Source organism: Tribolium castaneum, unplaced genomic scaffold, assembly GCF_031307605.1.
Source record: "Tribolium castaneum strain GA2 unplaced genomic scaffold, icTriCast1.1 ptg000089l, whole genome shotgun sequence".
NCBI classification, from domain to species: Eukaryota; Metazoa; Arthropoda; class Insecta; order Coleoptera; family Tenebrionidae; genus Tribolium; species Tribolium castaneum.
Window position 1 is genome coordinate 1 of NW_026986686.1, and position 20,000 is coordinate 20,000.

General features: G+C 35.6%; 1 protein-coding gene, 1 long non-coding RNA gene and 1 other non-coding gene across 3 annotated transcripts; 1 reads left to right on the top strand and 2 right to left on the bottom strand.

The window, feature by feature from the left end:
• Positions 1–6: 6 nt before the first annotated feature.
• LOC135265262 (uncharacterized) lies at positions 7–6,696 on the top strand. Its single transcript, XM_064359691.1, has 4 exons — positions 7–1,070; positions 2,603–2,747; positions 2,799–3,248; positions 3,308–6,696. The coding sequence occupies exons 1-4, from the start codon at positions 984–986 to the stop codon at positions 5,803–5,805; spliced, it is 3,180 nt and encodes a 1,059-aa protein (XP_064215761.1). The 5' UTR covers positions 7–983; the 3' UTR covers positions 5,806–6,696.
• A 3,369-nt stretch (positions 6,697–10,065) lies between these two features.
• LOC135267766 (uncharacterized) lies at positions 10,066–11,532 on the bottom strand. The gene is made up of 2 exons (XR_010336139.1): positions 10,809–11,532; positions 10,066–10,743 (listed from the first exon to the last, which is right to left on the bottom strand). It is a non-coding gene; the product is annotated as an uncharacterized LOC135267766 (long non-coding RNA).
• Positions 11,533–14,121: 2,589 nt separating this feature from the next.
• LOC135267771 (small subunit ribosomal RNA) lies at positions 14,122–16,044 on the bottom strand. Its single transcript, XR_010336144.1, has one exon. It is a non-coding gene; the product is annotated as a small subunit ribosomal RNA (ribosomal RNA).
• Positions 16,045–20,000: the final 3,956 nt, after the last annotated feature.

A 20,000-nucleotide genomic window follows, 5' to 3' on the forward strand; every position in this document is an offset into this window, starting at 1 on the left:
GGGACATATTCCATATTGGAAACACGTACAAGTTATAAACAATGTGTTGAAGGATGTTGACAAAATTTACGTAAAAGGAAAAGAAAAAGCCGAATTTTTGAAAAAATATACACATAAACAAGTTATTGAATTTCCACAACAACCAACATTACACGCCGATAAAGTTAAATGCATGTACCATCTGAACGATAACGCATATTGCAGTCTACATAATGTATTTTTTTTAAAACAAACATTTCGTTAAAAGTGTACAAAACATTGTGTAAATAATCTCAACTCATCAGTCTATTAGTAATCATGGATCAAGAGAGTTGGATAACGTGTCGTAATAATCCAGGACATCGCCTGAAAGTAAAACATCTTCGACGACATTTACGAAGATGTCTTCCACATCGTGAATATTCTTGGAGGAGTTTTGATTGCGGAAATGGGAATTATTTTGATTCAACTTTATCCCATAATACTAATAATGATTATCAACAATCATCGAGAAGCAATTTTGAAAATACAAACTCTTCAAAAAATATTTTTTGTAATGATATGGAATATTAATTGAATTAATTAATTGTAGTATTTATAAATAAATGTTATAGATTTATAAACATTTGTATTTTTTTCATAATATTTACCACTCCCTTACACTTTCAATAATCCTTATACACCACCCAAAAAAATTCATTTTATTTATAAAAAAAGAGTTGATTATTGCAGTGGATATGAGTGATTTTTCTCATTTTTTCAATAAATTAAACAGGTTAACGATGTCCTTGAAACAGGCGGTTACACTCCATCCTGTCTACATAGGTCTTCTTTTTACATTTTTTTGTGTCTATATGTTAACCTTGATGGAATACACCAATGTAGTTGCAGTAAGTGCATACAAAGAAGTTGACCTTGACGGGAGCTTTTAACAATTTATAAATGTGCAGAGAGTGAATGCAGAAATTCATTCTGTGTTGTACAGGTAGTCTGTGTACGAAATAATGTGTTCAAATTATTTTGCTAATTTTAAACCGTGCACTCATGGTGACGAGTGTTGTCAGTGTCCCGGTCCCTCAACTAGGACAACTGTAAGTAACCAGTCATCAAAGTTATTATTTAAAGTATTGAAGGGAAAAGTTGCAAATCCCTATCAAAACCGTAGTGGTTTTAATAGGGATAAACCTAGAATCAATATCGTTTCTGATGTAATTATTAGACCTACTTATTCAAAATTAATCAAAAATGATGAGACACAATTTGAACAATTTGCCAAGTCGTCTTTAAGTCAATCTTTGAGGGAAGATTGTTTTGAAGAGGATGAGATTGAATGTAGTCAGTTAAGTGTGAAAGAGAAGCAATTAGCTAATCACGCTGTTGCTAATATTGTTCAAATCGTTGATGAGGATGATGATGATTCTATGGTTATTCCTTTATCACAACCTGATAGTGAATTATCGTTTTCTTTACCATTCACGCAATACCTGGCTCAACATGGTATTGAAAATGATTATTCGGACGACATCTCGTTGACCTTAATAGACCAGTTTATTAACGAAGACGAGGCGGTGTCCAATCCGGTTGTGGATGAAGGAACTTGTCCCATCAATAATTCGATTACCGATGAGTTAAATGTATTTGATAATGATATGGTCGTGGTGGAAGAACCCCCAATCTCTCCCAGTCCACCACTACCACCACAAAGCCCCTTCGTTGAGCCAGTGTTTACCCGCCCCGTTACACCAATATCTCCTGAAGCGGCACCCGCGGTATTAACTCAACCCCCTATGATAATATCGCAGGACATCATTGACGCCTTATCGGAGCCTTGGGTTGAGGTGGAAAACATTATCAATGGTAACGTTGAACATCCCCCTCAACCCAATTCACCGATTATTGAGGAAAATGATGTTCTGCCAGAGAGATTGGTGGTGGTAGAGACCGAAAATAACATCATTCGGTCACCACAACCTTCACCACCACCGTCACCCATAATATTATCACAGGGCGTCAATGACATGCAACAACCATCTGTCATTGACGCACTGGCAGAGCCGTGGGTTGAAGAGAGGAGGCAGGGTGAAGAGATGGATGTTGAAAATGACATCATTCAACCCTCTCAATTGTCACCCATTCTAGGGCAAACAAATAATAGGATTGAGAATAGGGTGGAGGGTGGAGACGATGACGACGACGATGACATCATTCCACCCACTCCCCCTCACTCACGATCAAGGAGGCGTCGGCGCCCTAGAAAGCCTCGTAGACGTTCGCGAAAGTCGCCATTAATATTAATTATTAATAATTATAATATTAATATTAATATTAATGATGTTAATATTAATAATTAATATTAATAAATCCTATTTCCATCCCACAATCATATCAAGTACATTTAATTCGAACGCGATTTTCCAAATTTTAACATCATACTACCTACAACACGATGGCAAGCATGCTGCTCCTCCTCGAGGTCTTGCTGGATACCTATCTCTGAACACAAAAAAATATATATTTATATAGTATAAATAAAAGTCATTCAAAGATAGTAACAGAAGGCAGCAAATTTATAATTAAACTTTGTTAGTAACCTGTTTAATTTATTGATTTATATTTTCATAAGAAAATGCATCACTGTGAAAACTGTAATAAACAATTTACAACCCGTCAATCACGACTACGCCACGAAAAGCTCTATTGTCAAGTGGTCAAAAAACAGGAAAATGGAGGACCGGCCGCCAAAAAACAGAAAATATGTCATTCAACTGGTAAGTTTTAACTAATAGGTACTCTATTTTTCAATAATTTTTCTTTTCTAGCTAGCAACAATTATATGTGCGTTACATGTAATCAAGAAATTGCTCCAAAGCTTATTACGGCCCATGAGAGAAGTAGACAGCATAGAAATAATTGTCAAAGTACTCCCTTGGAGGATGGGGTGTTTGCACTCAGCAGTGCATTTAAATCACGCATCGCTTCATATAGGATTTGTGATGAGGGCCATTATATCGATTTAAATGAATTTATGGATAAAATTCACAATAAATTACTTAGACTTATTGTTTCACAAATTGAAAAATTTAGTACAATCAAAATAAATTTGGAATTATTTGGATTGTATACCATTGAGTCAAAAAATATATTTGATGTAAAATCTTTCAATACTACTAACAGAATTGTCACTTTAGGCACGAATATTAGGAATATGTTGCATGACTTTCAAGAAGTTATTAGTCAAAAAATGATGGATTTTTTGGAACGAGATTCAGGTAGTTATATATTGTAAAAATCTTTATAATACAATTATTTTTTTGCTTCTTTGTTTTAGGCTGGACACTTGTGAAAATCTTACATTTAGAATTAAATGTAAACTATTACAATCCATTGAAAGCTTCATCGTATATCCCACTACCGCCAAGCGTGAAAATGAAGAGGGCAATAGTTAATGTTCAAAATCAGGATATTCATTGTTTTGGTTGGAGTGTCGTAGCAGCAGTGTGTCTACCTATGGGACCAGAACATTTACCCAGTTCATATCCACATTGGTCGACACTTTTTAATTTCCAAGGTATTGAATTTCCTGTAAAACTGGATAGTATTGCAAAATTTGAAAGTCAAAATAATGTCTCTATTAATGTTTACGGACTTGAATTACTTTATGTAAACAATAAGGTAAAATTTGAAATTGTGGGACCATTATATTTTACAAACTTTAAGAAACCGGTACACATAAATTTATTATTGTTGAGTGATAACGATGGTAATCAACATTACTGTACAATAACTAATTTGCCACGTTTAGTATCTTCCCAACTCTCAAAACATCATCATTCAAAATTTTTCTGTGATGGATGTCTACAATATTTCACAACCCAAGCTTTATTAGATAGACATTCTTCGACTGATTGTGGAAAACTTTATGCTAGAATCCCAAATAATGAATTAATAACAAATAGATTTGGTTATAATGTTCCCGCTAATGTATTAGAATTTCAAAATTATCATCATAAAATGACTATCCCATTTATTGTTTATGCTGATTTCGAATGTTTATTGAAACCTATGAGTACAGTTGCACCAAATCCAAATCAATCATTTTCGATAAAAACTTTTCTCCATCAACCATATTCATGTGCATATTACATTAAATGTTCATATAACGATCAATTATCTAAATTCCAAAGTTTTCGAGGACAGTCATCTGTGGTTGACTTTATTACAGCATTAGAAATAGATTTGATAGAGATTTATAAAAAGTATTTAAGTATTGTACAACCAATGCTTCCATTAACTATTCAAGAAGAGTTTGATTATCTTACAGCAACGGAATGTCATATTTGTCAAAAACCTTTTCAACAGAATGATATTAAAGTAAAAGATCACTGTCATTTAACGGGTCGTTATAGGTCCGCTGCGCACAGTAATTGTAACTTGAATTTTCAAATTCCAAATTTTATTCCGATAGTATTTCATAATTTAACAAATTATGATAGTCACTTATTCATTAAAGAGTTGGCCCTTGAAGAAAGTGAAATTAATATTCTTGGTAAAACTAAAGAGAAATATATTACATTTTCGAAAAAAATTTGTGTAGGCGAATATCTAAATTCAAACAATCGAATAGTCAAGGAGCACTTACACTTGCGTTTTATAGATAGTTTTCAGTTTTTGACATGTTCATTAGAAAAACTGGCAGCAGCCTTGGATGATGCTCAATGTATGGAAGTAAAACGATACTTTCCCGTTGACAGAGAATTTCAGTTAATTAGACAGAAAGGGGTTTTTCCATATTCATTTATCGATGATTTTTCTAAATTAGATCTCACGGAATTACCACAAAAAATTGATTTTTACGATAAACTTCGCGATGAGCATATTTCTGAAGATGATTATCAACGAGCTAATACCGTATGGAATACATTCCATTGTCAGACTCTAGGCGAATATTCTGATCTCTATTTAAAAAGTGATATTTTGCTATTAGCTGATGTCTTTGAGAATTTTCGAAACATGTGCCTTAAGCATTATGAACTTGATCCAGCACATTACGTGACTGCACCATCTCTTAGTTGGAATGCTATGCTTAAATTTACCCATGTAAAATTAGAATTATTGACTGATATAGATATGTTGCATTTTTTCAAAAAAGGGATTCGTGGGGGAGTTAGTACATGTGTTAAACGAGCGGCTCAAGCAAATAATAAATTTCTTCCAAATTATGACCCTTCGAAACCGACATCATACATTTTATACCTCGATGCAACAAATCTCTATGGTTGGGCTATGAGTGAAGTACTCCCTTTAGGTGGATTTACTTGGCTAACGCAAGACGAAATTAATTCACTTAGTATTATGGATTTGACTGATACCACACCTGAAGGTTATGTCCTTGAAGTAGATATCTCTTATCCTCATCATTTACACAACTCTCATAATGATATGCCATTTCTACCTGAAAATTTAATTCCACCAAACGGAAAATGTGCTAAACTCATTCCAAATCTATGTGCTAAAACAAACTACATAATACACTATCGAAATTTAAAACAAGCTCTACAAAATGGACTAGAATTGACAAAAATTCATAGAGTACTAAAATTCAATCAATCGTCATGGCTCAAACCATATATTGATTTAAATACGAAATTACGAAATCAGACTAAAAATAAGTTTGAAAAAGATTTATTTAAACTCATGAATAATAGTGTGTATGGAAAAACCATGGAAAATGTCGATAATCGGGTAGATATTAAACTGGCTACACATTGGAAAAAAAAACGGTCACAAGTATGGAGCAGAGACATGGATAGCCAAACCACAATTTAAAAATTGTTCTATTTTTACTGAAAATTTAGTTGCAATAGAAATGAATAAAGTTCAAGTAACGTATGATAAACCTATTTATGTAGGATTCAGTATATTGGAAATTTCAAAAACTTTAATGTATGACTTTTTTTATAATTTCCTTAAAGTTAAGTATGGAAATAATGTACAGCTTTTGTATACGGATACGGATTCATTAATTTTAGAAATTTATACGGAAAACGTATATAATGATATTAAACAGAATATCGATCGGTTTGATACTTCAAATTATCCCGAGAATAATATTCATGATATTCCTAAAACTGTGTCTGTTATCGGTAAAATGAAAGATGAGTATGCTGGTGTACCAATTGTACTACTTTATGGCACCGGTGCCAAAGCATATTGTGTGCAAACAGTGAATGATTTAATTAAAAAGGCTAAAGGTGTAAGTAAACATGTAATTGATAAATCTCTAACACTGTTACAATATCGGGCAATTGCAACAAATCCTTCATCTTCATCAGTTTTCTGTGTTATGAACGTTTTCAAATCTTATTTACATAATATGTATACCGAATTAAGGAATAAAATAGCACTGTCTAATTTCGATGATAAACGATACATTTTAGGTAATTCAATTGATACATTAGCCTGGGGACATTACGATATTGATAGAGATCGAAATTTAGATTCTCTAATTAGAGAATTGCAAAAATATGTGGAACCCACTGATTGAATTTTACCTTATTGTAGATATGTAACGATATGTAACCATTTATTTATACTACATAGTTATTATTATTATGTATTTATAATTGATGTAATGTGTAAAGTATTTTTATTTGTATTTTGTAAGTCAACAATGAAACTTGTGCAACAAAAAGATTTATTAAAAATTTCTAATCACGACTATTCAGTTTGTGTACCCTATCAACAGTTTCCTAAACATAATACTTTATTCAATAATAGTGTAAAAAGAGGACTAGTGGTTGGACGTTCTGGATGTGGAAAAACAAATGTGATATTAAGTCTCTTGCTGCATCCAAATGGATTACGCTTCACAGACATTTACTTATTTTCAAAAACGCTACAACAACCAAAATATCAATTTTTAAAATCGGTTCTGGCACCTCTCGATAAAGTCGGTTACTATGAATATGAAGATGGTGCCGAAATTCCCCCTCCTAAAGAAATCAAACCCTATTCCATAATAATATTTGATGATGTAGTCACTTGTAACCAAAATATAATACGTGATTATTTTTGCTTTGGTAGGCATTATAATATCGATTGTATATTTATAAGCCAAACGTATTCTTCCATTCAGAAACAATTAATTCGTGATAATGCTAATTTTATAATTATCTTTCCTCAGGATGTATTAAATTTAAAACATATTTTTAATGATCACGTTGGTACAGATATGTCATTTGAAACCTTTCAGAAAATGTGTTCACAGTGTTGGCAAAAACCGTATGGATTTGTTACTATTGATAAGGATGCTGAACAAGACAATGGGCGTTATCGTAACGGTTTTGATCAGTTCATTAAAATATAAATGTAAATGTTTGTCAAAGATTTATTTATTAGTCGACGATCGACATGGATAAACGTTTAGCTTTAGAGCTGGATAAGGCAAGACGACACGTTAAACAAAAAGTACGATCATTATCTTCACACATTGCAAGTTCGCAAAGACGTTTCGCAACCCACATTCAACCTCTAACCGATCCAATAAAAAGTTTAATTTCTGAAATTAAACATGAACGCGAAGTTGTCCCAAAACAGGAAAAAATATCAATTCATCATGAGATCAAACAACCGGAGGCGAAGCGACTTTTTGAGTCAACGACTACAAGCCGTAGTACTACATCGCTCGATCCACGATTCAGTTTAATGCGACAACATGCGACTGCTAGCACACCCAGAGAGGAGGGAGAGTCACTCAGGAACGTGACCATTGGAAAGTTGCAAGAAACATTAATAAATTTGTCAAAAACCGATGCATTTCGCCATTTTCTTAAACAATGGACCGGTTTACCTCGACAGTACATTGAAGATATGATTATTAACACAGAAAACAAATTTGATCATCAATATGGTGTGAGACATGGAACCGAGGCAAATAAATTTTTTATTGGCAATTCTGAAATTGATTTCAAAGACGATCATGTAATCGTTCAAAATGTAGCTTATCCTGATACACCTGGATTGTATGAATTATTATTTAAAAAAAATCCAACTAATTATACTCAATCAGATTTAGAAACTTATCGAAATATTGTCATTCGAACCAATGCAGACAGAAAAAACTATAAACCAAATGCACAAATTCTGGGTAATGTAGGGAACAAATATAAAACAATTATTCGACATTTCTCGAGACAGCCACTTCAGGAACACCGTGCATCTCAGTCGCCGCCATTTTACAGTGATACTGAAGAAAGCCTTGATGCCGATCAAGGTCAATCGACTCCTGTCCAGCAACGAAGCCGCAGTAGTAGTCTTTCAATTCTCGTACCACCAGCACGTAAACAGTATCCGCGACTTCGCAACATACCTGCAATACAACGATTGCAGGCTCAAGGTCATGAACAATCAACTCCGACAAGTAGTATCCAACCAATATCAAAAAGAGTTAAGGGTGGTGGTATTCTTCGCACATTGGCTTTAACAGATAAAAATTTAGAATTTGTTCCCTACAAAAATCCCAACACACTCGTAAATAGACTACGTCTTTTATTATCATCGACAGTAGCTGGTAATAATAATCATATGAATGAAATCAATCGCATCATAACAGAATTGCGTGAATCGAAAATAATTCGTTAATAATTTAGAGACGACTTGTATATATTGCAAACACATTATATTTTATAGTTAGTATTTCTACATACTTTATTCATTCAATAGACAAGAATATGACATTAGATAAATTTGGTGAACACATTAGTGAACACAGAATTCGGACAACTTTACAACGTGTCAAATCTTTCTCATATACCACAATCTCACTCTTTGGGACACTGGATCCAGCTAAAAAACTTTTTGTATTATTTAATATTGGTACGAATTATATTTTCCCATTAAAAGAAGCAACGATTACGTCTGTACATGGTAGTCCATCGAGCGGGTGGATTGCATTAATTAATTCGAAACAAACTACGAATTTAATTGGTCAAATTTTACGTGAAGGTGACAAACTATCATTTAAATATGGACCCAAAACATCAGAAGCTAAACCGATATATATAGAAATAGTTTTAAAAGTACCAATCCACCATGAAGCGTAGTGATTTAAATATTAAGCGTCAAGTTGTTAATGAACTACATGCACCGGCGAGAGTGAACTTTAAAAGACGACGTGTGATAGTGAAAGGTTTAAATGATTTATTGCAACTCGATCTGGTTGAAATGATACCATATTCACGCGTCAATAAAGGCTTTAAGTATATCTTAATGGTTATCAATGTTTTTTCTAAATTTGTATGGGCTGTTCCATTAAAGAATAAGTCGGCTTTAAGTGTTGTAAATGCAATGAGTGAAATTTTAAAAACTCGACGTAACGTTCCTAAAAACATTCAAACAGATCTGGGAAAGGAGTTTTACAATAAACATTTTCAACAATTAATGAATAAATACAAAATTAATCACTACAGTTCTTATTCGAATTTAAAAAGTAGTGTCGTCGAGCGCGTGAATCGAACAATCAAGGGAATGATGTATAAAGAATTTTCGGTGCAAGGTCACTACAACTGGATAAACATTTTACCTGACATAATAAAAAAATACAATAATACCAGACATAAGACTACTGGTTTAAAACCGATTTCAATAAATAAGAAAAACGAACGCAAAGTTTTGGATCAAGTTTATAGTCATCTTAAAACAATGGACATTTATAAACCCAAATTTAAAGTTGGTGATTTTGTTCGAATTAGTAAACATCGACATCTTTTTAAGAAAGGGTACACCCCAAATTGGAGTAATGAAGTATTTACAGTTTCGAAGGTTCAAAATACTAATCCTAGAACTTATTTGCTACAAGATGTTTCTGGAGAAACAATACGAGGAGGTTTCTACACTGAAGAATTACAAAAAGTTAAATATCCGAATGTATATCTCGTTGAGAAAGTTTTACGAAAGAAAGGTAACCGTTTATTCGTCAAGTGGAGTGGAATGGATAAAACTCATAACTCTTGGATTAATTCATCGGATATTACATAGATAATTATTATTATTATGAATTGTTTTTTTAATAAAATAAACTATAAGGAATCGATTAAAACACTTTATTTCATCAATATTATAGGTAGTACATTAAATATCCTTAAATCTATTATAAATCCTCCATATTATTCTACCACTTATTTAATTATAAACTAATTAAATCAAGACGCCTCTTGATTTTTACCTCGCCTTTGGCGCGCGCCCGACACTGATCAAGGTTAACAAGTCTGCATACCTATGCATAAGAAGACGCACATAAATAATACATGAATACAAATATAAAAAAAAATAAAACTACAACAATGCTATTTTTAGTAACTAATTTGAATTTTTGAATTGTAGTTTTGTCTGTGGAAAGCAATTTCACATATCCACATTTTGGAGAATGTTTTTTATGCTCCATAAACGCATCATCACTTTTTTCCCATCGTGAAATTATTACTCCACAAACAAAACACTGGGTACAATCAGATATTTGAATATAAAACAATCCCGCTTTTGCTAAACTCCATGGAGATGGGTATGAATGTACCCAGTTCTTATATGATAACAGTCTTTTATCAAAACACTCGTATAAACTTTTTTCATATTGTCCATCGTCTAGACACATGATTTTTTATTTATTTATTTATTTTAAGAAACTATCACTAGCACAAAACGCACACTACTTCACACACATAAGTCTTTTTCCGATAATTTCATCCTACTCTTCGGCACCCTCGTTAACTGTAAATGAAATATACATTTCTTTAATTTCTTTTCATCCTCCATTTTACATTATGTTCACTCACCTAATATTTCATCATCCACACGTTGAAACTCAAAACAATGTGCAGATGTCGGGTTTCTAGCATCTTCTTTTCCCAAATATATTAAATATAGTGGACGTGGATCTCGTAATAACTCATCAATTTTCTCCTCAGTCAAATAATCACTTATTCTTCTCGGCAGAAACACTGCATAATTGTCCAACTCAACAAGCACTGAATTTCCGAACAGAGACTTTGTGCGTCTAATATTATGTATGCGGAATCTTGTGTTCAACTCTAGCTCACCAGCTTTTAAAATGGGCTTCTGTCCGCATCGAGCGATTCGATTCAATACATCCATGACCCAGCAGCGAATACTCTTAGACATTAACACAGATATATGCACTTTTTTATATTCTTATTTCTCGGAGGATTAAATCAGTACTGACTGCTATCAAACTTGTACTAAATTCTATATATTAACTATACCCCCACTTTTTAACCTTGAATGAAAATGCACCAATATTGTGGCCTTGAAAAAGTGAAATAATGAGAAAAAGTGAGATGAAAACATCAAAGATAAAGAGGGAATGAGTGGTCTTGAAACAGGGAGCGACTCTGCTTGCTGGTCACACTTACTTGTATCAGTAGGTTGAAATAGGTGTACATAAAAACATGTAGCTTTTTTTTACAACTTTTATTTTTTTTATACAATAATATTTACATTTTACTACAACTACTACTACTACTACTTAGCTAAACTTATTCTACACTATTTTAACGAAAGAACCCCGGCCCTAAAAAATTCACAATAAATTACTGTTGAAAAAGATTCAATAAAACTTACTTCTTTAATTTAAGGCATTATGATTCTTTTTACTCCTCAGGAAGTCGAGGTAGCTGGGCTCATTAAAATGATCCCAGTTCTCCTCTTCTTCTTGCACCATCACTTTACTTGAGGCCCTTTGTTTTATGACATGTTTCCTTTTACTCCTCAGGAAGTCGAGGTAGCTGGGCTCATTAAAATGATCCCAGTTCTCCTCTTCTTCTTCTTGCACCATCACTTTACTTGAGGCCCTTTGCTTTTCTTTATCGGCCCGATGGCACTTCCAAATGTGCCTTTCGAGCCGAAACCAAAGAAGAACGTGGTTTTTGTCGTATGGACAAATAATAATATCCTCTGAAAAAAAATTATTTCCAACTAAACTACTAAAAAAATATTAAACTTACCAGGAGTATTAAAAATAGAACTTTTTCTGATGGGTTCCATTTTTTAAGAATTTCTTGTTATACACTGATATACACAAGAACTGTGTTACACAACACAACACATTACCTTTTATACAGTTTGGGGTGGAAAATGAGTAAGGACAATTGCGCGATTCATCTTGAATGAGTGAGGAGTTGTTGGCCTTGCAAAAGTGGGGACCTTGACCTTGAAAACATCAAGGTCCAATAATGCCTTGGCCTTGAAGTGGTGGGGGAAGTAGAGGGGTTGGCCTTGAAAAAGTAAGAGAGAGAACGAGTGGCCTTGAAAGAAAGAGAGGGAAAATGGGCGGGGTCAAACTCAAGGTCAAGGTTGTGTTGTGTTGTCCCCCCATTCGTTATCTACTTCTATAAAACTCTGCTCCTTTTGCGATAAGCATTATGTATATTTATTAAATAGAAAATATGTCGAAAAACCAGACGTTTTCTTCAAACAAACGCCACAGCTGCAAACTTAATCACAACAATATTTACCAAACAATACAATTGTAGGGTGTTTTGTGTGATACGTCGTTTGGTGGGCATTCTAAGAACGTCCGTCGACATAAAAACGAATCAAAAGAAAAGCACAGGCAGTGCAAAACGTTCCTTCGTCAGTCGGGCGTATATCATTTAAAACCCACAGAATCTAAAAAAGTTAATAAACTTTTTTATTTAGATTCCTACGGTTCGTCGCGTCGTTAAAGTAAATTATTACTTCGACGCATGCGGAACCCAGGTACCCGAAAACCGTAAGCCTAAGCGTTTTTTTCCAAACATCACTCACTATCGATAAAGTAAATTGATTTTATGTATTTATAAATGTGCGTTTGTATGTATAGTAGTATAGTAGTAGTATATTTTGTTATTGGTTGTTTCGAGCTTTTTATTGTTATAAAACGTTTTTGTAGTCTTGTACATAAAGTACAGACGAATAGACAGCCCCTTTTATTTATTAATAAACTCCAACCATTTACAAATTGAATTACAACTACAACATCTCTTTTACACATTAATTATACACCATCTTTATTTTCTTTTTTCCGAAGCGAATACGATGAAGAAAATACGCAAAGACTGGCTTACAAAACCGTAAGCCTAAGCGTTTATTTTTCAAACATCACTCACCATCGGTTAAGTAAAATGATGGTATGTATAAATGTGTATTTGTATGTACAGTAGCGTATTAATTTTGTTGTTGGTTGTTTCGAGTTTATTTATTATTATGGTTTGTATGTATAAAGTTTTAGTCTTGTACATAAAGTACAGACGAATAGACAGCCCCTTTTATTTATTAATAAACTCCAACCATTTACAAATTAAATTACAACTACAACATCTCTTTTACACATTAATTATACACCATCTTTATTTTCTTTTTTCCGAAGCGAATACGATGAAGAAAATACGCAAAGACTGGCTTACAAAACCGTAAGCCTAAGCGTTTATTTTTCAAACATCACTCACCATCGGTTAAGTAAAATGATGGTATGTATAAATGTGTATTTGTATGTACAGTAGCGTATTAATTTTGTTGTTGGTTGTTTCGAGTTTATTTATTATTATGGTTTGTATGTATAAAGTTTTAGTCGTGTACATAAAGTACGATCGTATTGGCAGACACCATTATTATTCATTCATTCATTCTTGTTTGTTATTATAAATAACTCCAACCATATACAAATACTACAACAACAACAACAACATCTCTTGCACATTAATTATACACCACCACTGTGTATTAGTACTTTTTTTCGAAGCGAATACGATGATGGAAATACGCTAAGACCGGCACTGCGAAAGCAATAATAAAACGTTAGCACATAACCATCTTTCGACAATATTGATTCGTGTTAATGTTCGAAAAAATTCTTTGAAAACGTCGTTTACGGCACGTTTACAATCGATTTATAAAATAAATCGAAAAACGTAACAACAGATCCGCTTAATGCAAGACGACCCGTTGTTGCTTTTCCGTTCGACGCATAATAAAGAATTTTGTATGAGAATTGATCATCATACGAATAGTGTATGTATGTGTGTTTTTTGTTGATCAGCACAGACAAAATGTGTGTGTATGTGTGACAACTAAACAACAACATTTACACGTTAATGATCCTTCCGCAGGTTCACCTACGGAAACCTTGTTACGACTTTTACTTCCTCTAAATGATCAAGTTTGGTCATCTTCCCAGCAACATCGGCAACGTCGAAACGCCACCGCGCACCGGTCCGAAGACCTCACTAAATCATTCAATCGGTAGTAGCGACGGGCGGTGTGTACAAAGGGCAGGGACGTAATCAACGCGAGCTTATGACTCGCGCTTACTGGGAATTCCTCGTTCATGGGGAACAATTGCAAGCCCCAATCCCTAGCACGAAGGAGGTTCAGCGGGTTACCCGGACCGCTCGGTCAGGGAGGACACGCTGATTCCTTCAGTGTAGCGCGCGTGCGGCCCAGAACATCTAAGGGCATCACAGACCTGTTATTGCTCAATCTCGTGCGGCTAGAAGCCGCCTGTCCCTCTAAGAAGAATTGTTTGTACGCCGACAGTAAAAACCGCACATAGAGACCGGGCGAACCCGGCTCCAGCCGGCATTTGGGATGTCGAAATACGCCTATTTAGCAGGCTAGAGTCTCGTTCGTTATCGGAATTAACCAGACAAATCGCTCCACCAACTAAGAACGGCCATGCACCACCACCCACCGAATCAAGAAAGAGCTCTCAATCTGTCAATCCTTCCGGTGTCCGGGCCTGGTGAGGTTTCCCGTGTTGAGTCAAATTAAGCCGCAGGCTCCACTCCTGGTGGTGCCCTTCCGTCAATTCCTTTAAGTTTCAGCTTTGCAACCATACTTCCCCCGGAACCCAAAAGCTTTGGTTTCCCGGAAGCTGCCCGCCGAGTCATCGGAGGAACGTCGGCGGATCGCTAGCTGGCATCGTTTATGGTTAGAACTAGGGCGGTATCTGATCGCCTTCGAACCTCTAACTTTCGTTCTTGATCAATGAAAGCGTTTTTGGCAAATGCTTTCGCTTCTGTCCGTCTTGCGACGATCCAAGAATTTCACCTCTAACGTCGCAATACGAATGCCCCCATCCGTTCCTATTAATCATTACCTCGGGGTTCCGAAAACCAACAAAATAGAACCGAGGTCCTATTCCATTATTCCATGCACACAGTATTCAGGCGAAGTTTTAGCCTGCTTTAAGCACTCTAATTTGTTCAAAGTAAACGTGCCGGCCCACCTCGACACTCAATGAAGAGCACCGCGGCGGGATTGAGTTGGGCCGCCCTCTCGAGCTAAGCCCACCGGCAGGACGTCCCGCGAAACGCCAGTTAACACCGCGAACGATGAACCGGCGGCGCGGGACACAAATTCGACTACGAGCTTTTTAACCGCAACAACTTTAATATACGCTATTGGAGCTGGAATTACCGCGGCTGCTGGCACCAGACTTGCCCTCCAATTGATCCTCGTTAAAGGGTTTAGAGTGTACTCATTCCGATTACGGGGCCTCGGATGAGTCCCGTATCGTTATTTTTCGTCACTACCTCCCCGTGCCGGGAGTGGGTAATTTGCGCGCCTGCTGCCTTCCTTGGATGTGGTAGCCGTTTCTCAGGCTCCCTCTCCGGAATCGAACCCTGATTCCCCGTTACCCGTTACAACCATGGTAGGCGCAGAACCTACCATCGACAGTTGATAAGGCAGACATTTGAAAGATGCGTCGCCGGTGCGAGACCGTGCGATCAGCGTAAAGTTATTCAGATTCACCAAGTTGTACGATGACGGCGAAACCGCCACCGATTGGTTTTGATCTAATAAAAGCGCTCCTTCCGTCTCCGGTCGGAGCTCTGTTTGCATGTATTAGCTCTAGAATTACCACAGTTATCCAAGTAAATGTGGGTACGATCTAAGGAACCATAACTGATTTAATGAGCCTTTCGCGGTTTCACCTTAATTTGGCTTGTACTGAGACATGCATGGCTTAATCTTTGAGACAAGCATATGACTACTGGCAGGATCAACCAGGGAACTGTGTTTTTGTGTTTTTTGAGACAGACGAGAGAATAAAATACTCATCATCATCGTTTATAAAGATGAAGAATATGCGCGTTTGTGCGAAACAATCTAACATATAAGAAAGTAACGCCACGCTGTTTCTTCTTTTCTTCGTACGATATAGAGATAAATGTATCGTCATCATCGTCGTCGTAGTCGTTAAACACCACAACACATATATCGGTCAATAAAGGCATAATAATAATATTTATAATATTATTTTTTACCTTTGCCGATTTAAAAGTTCAAACATTCTCTTCACTCTTCGCAAGATTGAATGCGACGTGAATTTATGAAATTCTTTCGAATCCATAAACGTTACGAATATTATATAAATATTCTCGCTCGGATATTAGAGAGTTGACGCATTTATTATTTTTGTTTGTTTAAATCACAAACATTTGTTAGTTCAACAAAGTTTGATTGCATAAGGACCGCCAACGTAAGAGAATACGTTTTGCCGCATCCGCAATCTCGCTGTGGGGAACTGGGCGAGCCACAAAATCACAAAATAAAGCAATCTCGCAAGCAAAGCCCTATTCGAATTCGATAGCGGAAATGTGCGATAAACGTCGATAAATTGGAAGCAAATGCAGAACGTATACATAATCGGTCGTTTTGTCGTCGTCATTTATGATAAACTTCGACTAAACCGTTACACCGTTCATATCGCCTCACTCAACGCATCGACACACACCACTACCATATGTATACCAGCGCGACACCGATCGAGGCAGCCGCTCGGTATTGGATGTGCGCACCGCTCCACTGACATAGCTCCACAGGCGACGTCTACCGAAGCGCACAGCTCTATAACTATAAGGCATACACACAAAAGGGAGAAAATATTTTAAATATTGATAATATTAAAAAGTCATATTTTATATTTAAACCATTATAAAATTTAATTATAAAAACGTTTGTTTTAAAAAAAATAATTAATTAATAAAAACAAAATTATTTTAAGCGCCGTACTTCGTAAACGTCGTACTTCGTTCGTCGTATGTGCAAAGTCAAATGAATGCTGTAGTTAGTCGCAGTTGGAACGTCTGAATGTCGTACAACGTAACAATAATTTTGAGTGCCCTAATGTGTAGACGTCGTACTTCGCGAACGTCGCACTTCGTAAACGACGTACTTCGTGAACGTCGCACTTCGTAAACGACGTACTTCGTGAACGTCGCACTTCGTAAACGTCGCACTTCGTAAACGACGTACTTCGTGAACGTCGTACTTCGTAAAGGTTATGCAATATTAATACACATTTGGTGTATTGCAAGTTGCATTTTAATAAATATTATGCATTTTTATGTTTTAATTTAATATCTAGGCCAAAATACTATGTTTATTTAATTGTTAAATGTGTACGTTTATTTATAGATACGTAATTTACATAAAAATTTGTTTTTTTTTTTATTATATGCAAACTACAAATAAAACATTTAATATTTTCAAACGTCGTACTTCGTGTAAGTTATGCAATATTGATACAAATTTAGTGTATTGCGGGTCGCAATAATATTAATTTATATTTGAACGTAGTACTTCGTGAAGGTTATGCAACATCAGTACACATTAAGTGTATTGCAGGTTGCATTATTATTAATTTATGTTTTCTCACTTTTTACCTTCATATAAAAAAAAATTTAATATTTTTGGACGTCGTACTTCGTAACAGTTATGCAATATTGATGCACATCTGTTGTGCTGCGGGTTGCATTTTATAAATTTAATGTATTCTTATGATTTACTTTAATGTCTAGGCAAAAAAACACTTTTGATTAGTTGCTGAATGTTTACATTTATTTACAGATACGTAATTTGCAAAAAAATTTGCTGTTTTTTTATTATATACAACACAAATAAAATTCTTTAATATTCTTGAACGTCGTACTTCGTGTAGGTTATGCAATATTGATACAAATTTAGTGTATTGCGGGTCACAATAATATTAATTTATATTTGAACGTAGTACTTCGTGAAGGTTATGCAAGATCAGTACATATTAAGTGTATTGCAGGTTGCATTATTATTAATTTATGTTTTCTCACTTTTAACCTCAATATAAAAAAAAATTAATATTTTTGGACGTCGTACTTCGTGAAGGTTATGCAATATTAATGCACATCTAGTGTGCTGCGGGTTGCATTTTATAAATTTAATGTATTTTTATGTTTTACTTTAATATCTAGGCAAAAAAAACAATTTTGATTAGTTGCTAAATGTTTACATTTATTTACAGATACGTAATTTGCAAAAAAATTTGCTGTTTTTTCATTATATACAACACAAATAAAATTCTTTAGTATTCTTGAACGTCGTACTTCGTGTAGGTTATGCAATTTTAATACACAATTAGTGTATTGTGGGTTGCATTATTATTATTTATTGTTTACGTTTTACTTCATCACTTTGTGAACGTCGTACTTCGTTTGTACTATGAACGCTGCATTTCGTCGCAGTCGGCAGCACGTGCGAATAAACGTCGTACAAGAAAATCACGATTTTGAGTGCCGTACTTCGCAAACGTCGTACTTCGTCTATACTATGTACAAAGTCAAGTGAACGCTAAACCTCGTCGCAGTCGACAGCAAGTGCAAATAAACGTCGTACAAGAAAATCATGATTTTGAGTGCCGTACTTCGCAAACGTCGTACTTCGTCTGTACTATGTACAAAGTCAATTGAACGCTGTACTTCGTCGCAGTCGGAAGCAACTGCAAGTAAACGTCTTACAAGAAAATCATGATTTTGAGTGCCGTACTTCGCAAACGTCGTACTTCGTCTGTACTATGTACAAAGTCAATTGAACGCTGTACTTCGTCGCAGTCGGAAGCAACTGCAAATAAACGTCTTACAAGAAAATCATGATTTTGAGTGCCGTACTTCGCAAACGTCGTACTTCGTCTGTACTATGTACAAAGTCAATTGAACGCTGTACTTCGTCGCAGTCGGAAGCAACTGCAAATAAACGTCTTACAAGAAAATCATGATTTTGAGTGCCGTACTTCGCAAACGTCGTACTTCGTCTGTACTATGCACAAAGTCAATTGAACGCTGTACTCCGTCGCAGTCGGCAGCACGTGCAAATAAACGTCGTACAAGAAAATCACGATTTTGAGTGCCGTACTTCGAAAACGTCGTACTTCGTCTGTACTATGTACAAAGTCAAATGAACGCTTAACTTCGTCGCAGTCGACAGCACGTGCAAATAAACGTCGTACAAGAAAATCACGATTTTGAGTGCCGTACTTCGCAAACGTCGTACTTCGTCTGTACTATGTACAAAGTCAATTGAACGCTGTACTCCGTCGCAGTCGGCAGGACGTGCAAATAAACGTCGTACATGAAAATCACGATTTTGAGTGCCGTACTTCGCAAACGTCGTACTTCGTCTGTACTATGTACAAAGTCAATTGAACGCTGTACTTCGTCGCAGTCGGAAGCAACTGCAAGTAAACGTCTTACAAGAAAATCATGATTTTGAGTGCCGTACTTCGCAAACGTCGTACTTCGTCTGTACTATGTACAAAGTCAATTGAACGCTGTACTTCGTCGCAGTCGGAAGCAACTGCAAATAAACGTCTTACAAGAAAATCATGATTTTGAGTGCCGTACTTCGCAAACGTCGTACTTCGTCTGTACTATGTACAAAGTCAATTGAACGCTGTACTTCGTCGCAGTCGGAAGCAACTGCAAATAAACGTCTTACAAGAAAATCATGATTTTGAGTGCCGTACTTCGCAAACGTCGTACTTCGTCTGTACTATGCACAAAGTCAATTGAACGCTGTACTCCGTCGCAGTCGGCAGCACGTGCAAATAAACGTCGTACAAGAAAATCACGATTTTGAGTGCCGTACTTCGAAAACGTCGTACTTCGTCTGTACTATGTACAAAGTCAAATGAACGCTTAACTTCGTCGCAGTCG

Coding starts and splice junctions, on each gene's coding strand:
- LOC135265262 (XM_064359691.1), top strand. CDS start 984: ATGTGTTCAAATTATTTTGCTAATTTTAAACCGTGCACTCATGGTGAC. Junction 1,071..2,602: donor GTCCCTCAACTAGGACAACT/GTAAGTAACCAG, acceptor TATTTTCATAAG/AAAATGCATCACTGTGAAAA. Junction 3,249..3,307: donor TTTTTTGGAACGAGATTCAG/GTAGTTATATAT, acceptor TCTTTGTTTTAG/GCTGGACACTTGTGAAAATC.